Source organism: Equus caballus, chromosome 9 (genome assembly GCF_041296265.1).
Source record: "Equus caballus isolate H_3958 breed thoroughbred chromosome 9, TB-T2T, whole genome shotgun sequence".
Taxonomy (NCBI): domain Eukaryota; kingdom Metazoa; phylum Chordata; class Mammalia; order Perissodactyla; family Equidae; genus Equus; species Equus caballus.
Window position 1 is genome coordinate 89187794 of NC_091692.1, and position 13011 is coordinate 89200804.

The 13011-nt window shown below is 51.5% G+C and overlaps 1 protein-coding gene across 2 annotated transcripts in view; it reads left to right on the plus strand.

Moving 5' to 3' along the window:
* Nucleotides 1-10652, plus strand: part of CCN4 (cellular communication network factor 4) — a 36889-nt gene extending 26237 nt beyond the window's left edge. Inside the window, exons 3-5 of one of the 2 annotated variants that reach the window (XM_023648989.2) lie at nucleotides 401-664; nucleotides 4102-4295; nucleotides 6112-10652. In XM_023648989.2, coding sequence (XP_023504757.1) covers nucleotides 401-664; nucleotides 4102-4295; nucleotides 6112-6411 — 758 coding nt within the window. In that variant the 3' untranslated portion in view covers nucleotides 6412-10652. The remainder of the gene's footprint in view (nucleotides 1-400; nucleotides 665-4101; nucleotides 4296-6111) is intronic. The other variant, XM_001498799.7, reaches the window with a different exon arrangement.
* Nucleotides 10653-13011: the final 2359 nt, after the last annotated feature.

Below are 13011 nucleotides of genomic sequence, written 5' to 3' on the forward strand. Positions count from 1 at the left end.
CCTGAATGAGCGGAATCTGCGTTTCCAAGTGTTCCGACTGGTTTTACAAACCGTGACCCTACAGGCAAATATCTGTCAGTAGGAGCCCTTGTGTCCTCCTTGTGCTGGGGATGGGACAGGACGCTAGCCGCCGGGGACCGTCTCCTGGCCGCGTGTATCCCCTCACTCTGGCAAGGGGTGTTCCTCAGTGGGTGGCAGCTGAAGCCATACAGGAACTCTGCACTCCCTCTGCTCAAAAGCCACCCAGCTCCCCATGGCTGCCTGGGCCCCGTCCTTTCGCCCCGCACCAGCCCCACGGTGGGAGGGATTCCCAGGGTGTGGGCGCTGGTGGGGCAGTGGGAGGGCCCCCAGGACTGGGTCCGGTGCCCACGGGGCCTGACCCTGCCACCTGTGTCCGCAGAGGTGGTCGGCGTGGGCTGCGTCCTGGACGGGGTGCGCTACAACAACGGCCAGTCCTTCCAGCCCAGCTGCAAGTACAACTGCACGTGCGTGGACGGCGCAGTGGGCTGCACGCCGCTGTGCCTGCGCGCGCGCCCCCCTCGCCTCTGGTGCCGCCGCCCCCGGCGCGTGAGCGTGCCCGGCCGCTGCTGCGAGCAGTGGGTGTGCGACGACGACGCCGCCACGAGGCCGCGTAAGACGGCGCCGCGCCACACGGGTGGCTTCGGTGGGTGCAGGGCGCGGGGCGCGGGGTGCGGGGCGGGGGATGCCAGTTCCTGGGGGCGGAGGCAGACCTCCCTGGAGCTCTGACTGCGTGTGATTGACACAAGCCCCTGAGTCCCCTTCCCCAGTCCACCAGGCACCAGCAGCCCTGTGACCTTGGGAAGGTCACATCCCCTCTGGACCCTATTTCTCCATGGGTAAAATAGAAACACTTCCCTCTGTCCCGCCTGCCCTATGGGATCCTGGGAGCATAAAATGAGGAAGTGCTTTGTAAAGAACAAAGCCAGACACGTGCGATTCATGTTATCCTACTTAAGAGATTAGGTGGGGGTGTGAGGCGGAGGAGGAGAGGCGTGAACAGCAGGCGCAAGGGCGGGAGAGGAGTAGACGGCCTCCCCCTCACTATGGAGGATGGGTGGACAGGTGAGGCTTCAGCCGGGTAAGCCTGGCCAGAGGAAGCTCTGGAAAGGAAAACAGCCTGTTTGTTTCAGCTCTGCTCACTGGAGCCTAGCCCAGTGCCAGACTTAGAAGGTACCAAATCAGTGCTTGTCATAGGGATGGATGGATGGATGGATGGATGGACAGATGGAGGAACAGACAGGTAGATGGATGGATGGGCTAATGAGGGTCTGAAGTAGGGCAGTGGGAATAGATGTCGCAAGGAAGAGACAGATGCGAGAGGCATTGCTCGAGAAAACTGAAGGTCTGGGAGTCAATCCAAGGCATCAAGTGAGGGAGAGAGAGAGAGTAGAGGATGACTCCCAGGGTACATCACTGCCTAGGACAGAATATGAGAGAGTGCATTTGGGGTGAAGCAGATCTGTGCTGTTTGAGACAGGTGGAGTTTGAGGCAGGGCGCCCTGCCCTGGGCTCACCCAGAGGAGGGTCCCATGGGGGCAGCATTGGAGGAGGGAGACGCGGCAGAGACAGAGAGCTCTGGAACTCACCTGGAGCTGCTGGCGGGGTGGGATGGCCCAGAGATGATGGACGGAGGCAGACAGAGGGGGCCTGGGGCGGAGGTCTGGGGGGCTGACGGTGAGGAGCGGACAGAAGAAGAGGAGGCCGAGGCGGAGACAGGAAAGTCATGGATGTAAGAGGAAAACCAGGAGCGTCTGATGACGCAAAAGACGGCAGATGAGGACATTTCTAGAAGGAAAGCGTCTCCCAGGCAAGTGGACATGAAGGAATGAAGAAATGGCGATAGGGTTTGAGAGTTAAGCGGACTGGTAATTTTTTAAAAATTCTAAGTGCGTGAGATTGCCGAGGGAGACTGGAGAGCAGCGTTTCTCAACCTTGGTCCTGACACCGTTTTGGACCAGATAATTCTTTGTGGTGGGGACTGCCCTGTGCATTGTGGAATGTTTAGCAGCATCCTCGGCCTCTGCCTCCTAGATACCCATAGCACTAACCCCCCAAGTAGTAAGAACCAAAAATACCTCCGGATGTTGCCAGTTGTGCCCTGGAGGACAACATCACCCCAGTGGAGAACACGAGTGTACCCCTGGAGACACCACTGTTTAAGGGAGGAAAAGACGCTGAGAAAGGCAAATCCAAGAGGCAGGACAGAAACAGGAGAAAGAGGGTTTGCAGAAGCCAAGAAAGTGTTTCAGAGAAGAACAAACTGGAAAGCAGGAAAGAAGAGGGGAGAACAGGACCTGCCCAGACAATAGAGACCTGCCTCCTGGCTGCATGGCTGGGTGTGACTAGACCAGGAAGGAGGGCGTCCCCCCGACCCCTCACTTCAGGCATGCACCACCTCTGTGTGGGTGCCCCACAGGGGCTGAGCCAGCCCCATGAGCAAGCAGGCCCGTGTCGATGGAGCAGGTGGCAGGGAAAGCTCTGTGGCTAGCAGGCCCAGAGTGGCAGTCCCACCATGACCCCCCTTGGCAGAGCCACACAAGGGTCACAGGGGGACGGGCAGCAGCTGTCTGCCCATTGTGTGTGGCCCAGTGACCCCGTTCTGACCGAGTAGCCACAGAGCCTCTGCCTGCCTGCTGGGTGACCCAGAAACCAAAGTCCTTTCATCCTCCTAGCAAATCCCTTCCCACTGCTTCCCTCCCTCCAGGCCCACAGCCCAGCCCAGCCCCTTCTCTCCTCTTTTTTATCCATCTGCCAAACCTCCCCTCCTCTCACCCATTCACTCCCATGTTCGTCCATCCATGTTCCCTGCACACCTGTTAGCTCAGCTCGGAGGGGCTGGGAGCCAGCACAAGCCTTCCTTTCTCCTGCTCTCATTAGATGTCTTTTTTTTCCTGTTTTCCCCTCTCTTCTATTCCCCCGCTTCTTTTATGACTTTTCTCTCCCCTCCCTATTCTCTGTCTCTGCCCCTCTCCCTTTCTCCCCGCCACCCCGCCTTCCTCTCTGTCTCCCTCCCCTCTCTTCTCTGCTGTCCATCTGTCTGTCCACTCCTCCCTCTCTGCCTCTTCCTTTCCCTCTGGCTTTTGGTGGTAGCCCCCATGCGTCAGGGCAGGGCTGGCTTCCTCTCTGGGTCTTTCTCTTGTATATCTGGTTCCATCTTTCTGTGCGGTCTCCCCTTTGTCTTGCTGGCTCTTTACCTGCCTCCATCTGTAGCTCACGCCCTATCCCGCTTGTCAGAGAGTTCCTGAGCACTCCCCGTGTGTTCTGGATGCTGGGATGCAGGCATTCACAGAACCATCCAAGAGCTGGTGTTTAGTTGGCCGACACTCAGGTACCCACGCAAGTTCCCCCTCATTGAGGGCTTACGGAGGGCAGGGCCAGCTTGAGTGCTTTCATACCTGTGAACCCATCTTTTCCGCCCACAGCCCTGGGAGGAAGATGCTGTGATGCTGTTGCAAGTGGGGAGCCCGAGGCACAGAGGCGGAAGGGACCTTATTGGGAGTAGCCGAGCTACTAGGCGGCCTTGCTCACAGATGAACCAGGCAATTTGACTCTGAAGCCTGTGTGTCCCCTTAACCACTGTGCCCTCAGCATCACCCAGATAAAACATTAGGGACTACGGTGTAGGCACTCCCCTTTGACCCTCCCTGAATAGACTTCATCTCTTCAGAGTCAGGAACAGCATCTTCTAACCTTTCATTCCCAGCGCCTTGTAGATACCTGCTGTATACTCAGTTGATATCCACACCCTTTTCTTCTCATACCAGCCCCACAAGGCAGATGTTATTGTCCTGACTAGAGACTGAGGCCCAGAGTGAGTTCTCTAGGATCCCACAGCTTGTAGGTGGGCGAACAGGATTTGAACTCAGTCCACATGTCTCTAAAGATGGTCTTCCCTCCGGAGAAGTAGAAGGAGCTCAGAACAAGTCCTCCTCTGCCAGCTGGTTAGAAAGTCAACTTGTCCTCCTGTGGACACTTCTCCCCTCCCTGAGTTGCAGGGACCCCACCCCTAAGTGTGGCAGTGGTGGAACTGGGGGCTGACAGAGGCTGGAGACTCACAGGGACTCTGGTGCCCATCCGCAGCGGCCGCGGCCGAGGGAGAGCCATGGCACAGGAACTGCATAGCCTTCACGAGCCCCTGGAGCCCCTGTTCCACCACCTGCGGCCTGGGGGTCTCCACTCGGATCTCCAACGTCAATGCCCGGTGCTGGCCTGAGCAGGAAAGCCGCCTCTGCAACCTGCGGCCGTGTGACGTGCACCTCCATCCACTCATCAAGGTGAGTCTCCCTTCGGCGGGGGGAGGGTGGGGGGCAGTCACCTGGGACCTAACAGACAAGCCTGGCTTGGAGCCTGGCTCCTGACCTTCTTCATGGGGGCCATTGGTAGAAGGGGAATAATTAAGCCCACCTCGTAACAGTTATGGGATCAAGTATATCATGGGGCTGGTGTTGGTGAATTTCACTCAACGGAAATGACGGTGGTGACCATACTATGAAAGTCAAGGTCACTCTGGAGAGAACCCAGGGACCCTCAGAGGTGCTCTCTTGTGATGATTCTCAGGGACCCTCGCCGACTGCCATTTTCCCTCTGCTCTGGGGCCAGCCCACACCCACGAGCGTGCTGGTGTGACAGCCACATGGCATGATAGGGGAGCCCTGGACAGCTGGACTCACATGCCCGTCTGCTGCTGACGTCCGTGGCGGTGGCCAGTTTCCTTGCCTCTCTGAGCCCCAGACCCCTCATTGGCAAAATGTTGGAGTTGATCCCAGATATCCCTTCCAGCTTTGATAGTCTAAGATATTTAAAGGGTCAAGGAGGTAGTGGGCCACTGAGACCCGATCCTCAGAGTTAGAGATGGAGCTGATTTGCCTAAATCAAGGCCTACTCGCCTGTGCCTCAGGACTGGTCATTTTCTTCCGCGTCACGCAAAAGAAACAAAAGCTCAGCCCTGAGGCCATTTTTGGAGTGCTAATGGCTTCTTGGGGATGCTGAGGAGAGGGTTGCCCAGTAAACAAGACAGCCCAGCTTCCCAGAATCCTCCTTAGACATCAGACGTTGCTCCTTGTCCTCTGTGCTCTACTCCGGTCATCTCTGTGTCCGTCAGCTGGGTCCTCCGCCGTCTCCTTCTCCTGCGGTCTCTTCTTCTCCTCTCTGATTATTTTCCCTGCCATCCTAGCCTTTGTATTCTTGGTGCACGGGAGCTATCAGCAGCCATCTCTTAACAGAAAGCATGAGAGGAAAAGTTACCGGCGGCAGGGAAACTAGAAGCACAGGTCCTGGGCTGCGTGAATTCACGGTGCATTCCAGGTGGAGGTGGGTTTGCCACAAAGCTAGTTCCAGCCCCTGCTGTCGGCTCACGATTCCCATCCAATTGTGTTTCCACCATTCTGTGCCCTAAGAGGGCTGCTTAGATTGTATAAGCTCCAGGCCCCATGTAGCCTGGGTCTGCTCTGTCCCCAGTTCTGGCACAGTGCTGGTACGTAGCTGACCCCGAGAACCAGGAGTCTGATGAGTTTTGTAAGTGCCCCCTGTGTGCCAGGCACAGAATTAGACTTGGAGACACAGAAAGAGCCCCACAGCCCTCTCCAGTGGCCCACAGCCCAGTGGAGAGTCAGGGCTACCTTTAAATAATGCCAATCCAGTTGACTAAGTTGCACAATAGGGGCAGGTGTGGAGGCTGTGGGAGGCTGAGGAGGAGGAGGAGTCAGGGTAAAGTGCGTCCCCAATCATAGGGTCCCTTGATGGTTCTGCCACTAACTACTGAAGGAGCTACAGAGGCATCCTGTGTTGGTGAAACTGTGACAAAGGACTGGGCGTGGGCAAGGCAGAAATGCAGGAAAGAAGGAAATTGCAGGCTGGAGGTAGCACCCAAGCGAGGCAGTCCCCTTCTGTGGTCCTCGGTTTACCCCTGCGTGGCGTGGCTGGGTCTCGCTGTATTTGGGGAGGTCCCTCCTAGCGTGATGATGCTGCGAATCTGAAAGTAAGCTGAAGGGCCCCCGCATGGTGCATGAAAAGAGAGGAATTGAGGGCTCGGACGGAGGAAGCTGCTTGTTCATCCTCTGAGCATCCCAACTAAAACCTCCTTTCCTGCAGGAAGGGAAGAAGTGTTTGGCCGTGTACCAGCCGGAGGCGCCCGTGAACTTCACCCTCGCCGGCTGCGTCAGCACACGCTCCTACCGGCCCAAGTACTGTGGGGTCTGCTCGGACAACCGGTGTTGCATCCCCTACAAGTCCAAGACCATCGATGTCTCCTTCCAGTGTCCGGATGGGCCTGGCTTCTCCCGCCAGGTCCTGTGGATCAACGCTTGCTTCTGCAACCTGAGCTGTAGGAATCCCAATGATATCTTTGCGGACTTGGAATCCTACCCTGACTTCTCAGAAATTGCCAATTAGGCAAGCACGAAACATGGGCCCTGGGGCCTGGCCCAATGCTTGCAAAGCAGCCAGCCCTTTGAGGCCCACGGGTGAGCCTTCTTTTGTCCCCTTCCCTCTCATTTCTAACTACTCTGATCCAGACCCTTGGCGCCTGTCCTGTCTCTGACCACCCCAGTGACCCATTATGGTGCTGCTCGAGCCCAGGCCGTGGGTCCCTTCCTTGCCAGCATTCTGCACCCATGCCAAAGAAAGTGCCTGTCACCAGCTGTTCTGGACAATACCCAAGCTTGACCCAGCCTGTCCAAGCCACTGGAAGTCCTGCTGGATCTTGCACGAGTCCCAAAGAACAGAATCAGCTAGACATTTGGTGTCACTCATTCTCTCTTTAGATACCAAACCACAGGACTCTTTGGGTCCATCAGAAGCGTAGACGGGATTTAGGGATTTAGGACCATGGAACAGTGTATTGGTGGGGCCCTGCCAGGTGGCACTCTTAACAGACAGCCTGACCGCAGTACATCATGTATCTCTGATTCCAAAGATTCATGCATCCCAAGGTCACCAAACATGTGCCAAGTAGGCGAATGACGGTTTGGTTTTGTTTTTTAGTGGAAAATTGTATCCGTTAATCTGAGCATTGTCGAGGTTAAGTCTCTCTTTGCCTCTGCCCTGTGGAAAGTGCGAATTGAGTGCATCCCAGTCAGAGATGCGATTTGATAAACTTTATTCTTGTTTCTGGGGAAAGTCCCCAGTTGCTACTCCGGGGTCAGAGCAAGGCCAGCCAATTTGCAGAAGGAGCAATGGACCTACCAGCGAATCTGCTGCTGACAGACAGGGCTTTGGGCGGTTGGCCGGGCTCTTCCTTGCATCCAGATCCTCTGCCTGCCTGGGGGTTCATGGGACTTGATGGAGCCCCTAGGGCGGCCTCTCTGACCCGTGAAAGTGGTGTCCTGGGATATTCCCCTGGTCTCAAGGAGCGTTGGGGGATGCAGCAGAAGCCCAGGCCGGCCCCACCTGCAATGACCAAGACAGCTCCAGGCTGGGCGTGGGACAAAGAAGCAGGTCCACTCTGCATGAGCCTGAGGTCGCAAGGGTGAATGAGCCCAGGTCACATCTCTTTCTGCCACAGTGACCCATTTCACAGACTTTGGGTCTCCTGACCCAAATAACCCAGTTCTGGTATGAAGACAGAGGTTTACCAGTTGTCTAGGAATATACTTAACAGGGATTAAAAGCCAAAAGGGGTTGAAGCTAAAAGGGAGAGAAGGTTGTTCCTAATGGAAATGAGGCTATTATTTATTTTGTTAGTAAAGTATAAATATTTACTGTTATAATTCTTTTATTTAGTACCTCCTCTGTGCCGGACATTGTTCTTAGTGCTTTCCATACACTAGCTCATGGAGACTTCGCTTCATGTTGAAAGGTCCCCGTTATTGTTTCTGTCCTTACAAATGTGAAATGGAAGCTCAGAGAGGTCAAGTGGTGGCCCCAGTCACCCAGCTGGTAAGCGGGGAGTCAGGATTCAAATCCAGGTTGGACTGACTTTATAACCCATTATTTTTTCCTTACTTTTAGAGCTTCCAAATGTGTCAAAGCAGAAAAACATGTCAGAATAAGGGACTTTTTGCTCTCTCTCTTCACTCTTATTACTGTCTCTCTAGTTCCTTTCCCAAGAGAAAAAGAGCATCTGACTTTCAGATAATTTAAGTGCCTGAGCATCCAAAGAATATGGGATGGACAAAAATCCAGGAATACCCTATAGATTGTCCCTTCCTTCAAGTCAGAACCAGCTTGAGCCAGCCCTGATAGTCTAGCGGTTAAAGTTCCGTCCGCTCCCCTTGAGCGGCCTGGGTTTGGTTCCCGGTTGTGGAACCACACCACTCATCTTTCAGTAGCCATGCTGTGACAGTGGGTCAAAAAGAAGAACTAGAAGGACTTACAACTATACACAACTATGTAGTGGGGCTTTGGGGAGGAAAAAAGGAGCAAGACTGGCAATAGATGTTAAATTAGGGCAAATCTTCCCCTACAAGGAAAAAAAGTCAAACCAGCTCCCCTCACATATTTAAAAGATGCTTTTGTTTACCCAATGGTGCATATTAAATGATGCAGTAATTCATGAGGGAATCCTGCGTGGTGTGCAGAGGGATTCCTAAACAGGAAGAAAGCATTGGGAGTTGGGAGCATCGGGAGTGTCCCCCTTACTGTGAACTCCCGATGCCTAGCCCAGTGCAAAGCATGCAGTGGTGCTCAGTATGTATTTAATGAATAAAAGAAATTTTGTATGTGTTCCTACTTTTATTCAGTAGCTCTCTTCTTCCAAAGGTACGAGACAGTCTAATTTTTACCAGCCAAATTTTATTTGAAGTGCCGTAGGAAAAGAGACACTTCACATTTAAAGAAACGTATATTTTTTATTGGAAAAAAAAAAGAATTTTTGTGTGAAGAGAATTTACCCCGTGAGTAATCCTTTCTAGAAGTCTGTGTGGATTGTGTTGGATTTTCTTGGAGTGAAATCACCTGCCATCTTCAGATTACAATGACCAGATGACAGCTGACCCCTTTTGAAATTCAGCAGCAACCCGAGAGCTAGGTTCTTACTGAATTTGCATCCCAATTCGGGAAACTGAGCATAGCTTCCAAGATCCTAGGAAGCCTGGCTGGAGGAACTGGGGGTTATCCAGGGAATGCATGGGATGGGGTGGCCGGAGTGCCCCCGTGATTATGTGCTTTGAGAAATGGACCCGTCTCAGGCAGGCCCTGGAGGGATGGTCTCAGCTCCATGATTTGAAGTCGTGGGGGAGGCAGTTTGGGCGCAGTGAGAGGAAGCTCTTTCCAGCACGCTGCAGTGGTGTGACCTGCTTCAAGGAAAGTGCAGAAGAAGAATCACCATGAGAAAAGTCTGTCTGTGGAGTGCGTATTTGGTGCCAAGCACCATGCTAAGTTTTAAATTATCTTACCACTTATCACAGCAATTTTGAGGAAGCGTCTCTTCCCCATTTTATAAATGGAATGTCTGAGACTCAAAGAGGCTGAAAAATCAGCCAAAAAAGTTGGAGCCCGAAGCCCAGCTTATTCCACTCTGCCTTGCCCTTGGGGAGGCCTCCAGGCAGAGCCTCGATGACCTCTGCTGGATGTCTCATCGACGAGAGGGACCAACTAGATCAGATAGATGCCTCTCCAGCCGCTTGTCCCTCCATGTTCTGGGATGAGGGGAAGGTGCACTGACCTTCGGTGGAGAAATTCACATCAGTGCCTGGAGTGGATTTCTCTGGCGTGCTTAGGTGTGGGGACCTGAACTCATCAAAGCACTGGTTCCTGCTCAGCCTTCTCACCAGCATTTGAGGAGCGCTCCCCAGGCCTCGGGCTGCGTGCTTTACACCACGTCTTCTTTAATCCTCATGGCAAACCTAGGAGATATGGCAATGTGATCACTTCCCCGTCTAAGAAAGGAGTCCTTTGAGGCTCCCAGAGGTTATTTGCTCAATGTCTTACCAGCTGTTGGACTGCAGACCAGGATCTCAAACCGAAGTTCTTCTGACACCTGAGCCAGCTCCCCCGACGTGAAGCCGGGTTAGCCTAACCCCCAAAATCAGAAGGTACAAGAGATGCTTTGCTGACCAGAGCTGCAATGTTAACTTTGAAAGTGATTTGGAGAATGATCAAAGAAACAAGCTCCAAGGGGTACGACTGTCTCTAATCTCATTAACATCGTGCTGTGTATACATAGAGGTGGTGGGAAAGCAACACAGCCCGTGACTATTGTGTTAAATGAGGTCACTGCTTTCTTAAGGACTTATCTTGATGCAGAGTAGCTGCAATGATGACCCTGCGCGGCTGGGAATCATGGATGGTCCGAACGGTCAGCTGTGTATCTGCACATATGCATACGTGTCTGTGTCTATATCTGTATGGATATATCTCTTTTCAAACTGTGGCTTAATATTTGTCTTCCTACTGCCATTTTTGTAACTGAAAAATACACATGAAGAAATGTCTTGGAATTTCCCAATAGAGGAGGAAGAGCACTTGGGCAATCTGTCTTGTTTTACCACATTCCTCATTTTTCTTGTGATTTGGGTAGTGTGGAACGTGTTTGCTCAATGTGAACGGTTCTCATTGCTCAAATTCCCTGTTTATAGCTTTTCTCCTTAAAGCAATAAATCATCAGCAAAGTGATTTACTGGATTTGGTGGGGTTTCCTGTATATTCAGTTATTGTGAGGACATTCAATAAATGTGCAGATGGTGGAAATTAGATATCAGTTGGTTGTTTTTTTGGTTTTTTTTTTTGCTGAGGAAGACTGGCCCTAAGCTAACATTCTTGCCCATCTTCCTCTACTTTATATGTGGGATGCCTGCCACAGCATGGCTTGACAAGCAGTGTGTAGGTCTGCACCCAGGGTCTGAACCAGCAAGCCCCAGACGGCTGAAGCAGAGCACGCAAACTTAACTGCTACGCCACCAGGCCAGTCCCTAGATACTTTAAATATGGTAATAAAAATAACTAAAATTTGGAGATGCACTTAGAAATATGAATTCTGGCCTTCAGAAAAGACCAGGGCTACAAATATGTCCAGGCTGGAAGACACCTCATATAAATATAAAATGAAAATTTTAGCATTCACTGATTTATTCACTCACTCGTTCCTTTATTCAGCGTCTTTGTCTATCCCCAACTAGACTGCGGGGACCCTGAAGTCAAGGACCATGACTGCACCCTCTGAGCCCAGCACAGTGCCTGGCACGTGTCAGGGGCTGGGTAAGCAGGGGTGGGTGGATAGAGAATGGATGCATAGAGAATCTTCTGCCGCTGCCTTAGGAGCCAAGGGGAGTACAAAGAAGTGTAGGAAAGTTGCATGATGCAATGGAAATGGTTCTGACTTTGGGAGTCAAGTGGCTCTTCATATCCTTCCTTCTTTACTGGAATTCCTCGCTTCACCCATCCGAGCCTCAGTTACCTCAGCTGTGAAATGTAGAAAATGAAAGGAGACACTGCCTTGTGGTGGTGAAGTAATAATTAGATGCCTGTTGCATGCAGAGTTTTAGAATGGAGCTTGGCACATGGTAAGCACTTAAACATACCTATTGTTAGCTGCACCTCAGTTTCCCCATGAACTGGGGCTAATCAGCAAGATTATAGGAAGAACCGGCGTCCGTGTCTGTGTCTGTATATTCTACTTATTTAGCCTTTATTTCAAAATAGCAAATATACAGAAAAAGCGTCACCAGTCTTCAGTGGAATGCTTTTTTACTTTAATCATAGGCTACTTGATCCCTTAAGTTTTTTATTTTTATGTTTTCACTTTATGCTATAATTTGATTAAACGCCCAGCTTCTTTAAGGTGGGAAGGATGTCACACTTTTCTGTGTCTCCCAGACCCAGCGCAGTACACGGCACGTGCCCAGCTGTGTGGACAGATGTGCCGATGGCCGCGTAACTGAAGGGAATGGCACATTCGATGCCTTCTGGCCAGAATTCCCTCACCTATGGCCCCCAAAACACAGGATGCTGTTAGAATAAGGTCAAGGGGAGAATCCGTTCCAATAAAAACGTAACTGCCGCAGGAACTGTTTCCAAGAGCACTTCTATCCTGAAGCATACCTTTTCCAAAACTGGAAGTTCCATCATGGAGCCTTACAGATGCCTCTGATTCAGAGAAATGTGTGGCCTTTGGGAGAAATTTCTGATGATACCAGGTGGTTGAAGTTTTGGGAAAATGGGATTCAGGGCAATGGCCAGAGCATTTTATTATGAAGGTAAAAAAGCACATAGTAGAGATGCCCAACATGTTGTCTTTTGTCCCCACTAATGAAATAAAAATGTAAAAGTATCCTTTGTATTCAGAGGTCCAAGTTGCAGCTGAACCTGGGTTTATTTTCAAAAAATAGAACTAAGCAAAAATGACTTCTAAAGAGATGAAAGAGCTGGCACCAAGCCCCCTACAGTTTCCTATAAAGTAATGCACCACACAGCCACGTTTCAGTAAATGATGGACGGCATACAGGATGGCGGTCCCATGGTCCCATAAGATTAGCCCCATACAACCTAGGTGCATAGTGGACTGCAACATCTAGGTTTGTGTAAGACACTCTGATGTTTGCACAACAACGAAATCGCCTAATGATGCATTTCAGATAACGACATACCCCTGTCGTTAAACGACACATGACTATATTATATTCTGTCGAGAATGTTTCCAGCTCTCTGTACTAAACTTGACTGCTCTTGTTTCTCTCACGATACTAACAGAGTGGATTTCTTAGTCCATGAAAAGGGGAAGGAAGCTACTAGAAGCAGACTCATGGATAGCAATGTGAAATTTTCAGCCTGCCAGCAAAGGAGGAAACAGAGGGATTAAGAACTAGATGGAAGATATGGTAAAAGCAGGTCATGGAGTCTGGGTGGGACTGTTTCATGGAAGGACAGACATCCCCGCAGACAGTAAAAGCCTGCAGGTCATCCACAGTGATATTCTGCCATCCCAAGGCATCGGTAGGTGGTTGCATTAGTCATGTCCTCAGGGAACCGCTTTAAAAGGCAGTGAGGGATGTAATCCATTTTAGAAATGGCTGGACAAGCCATTTAATCTTCCTGAACCTTGGCTTTGTTATCTGT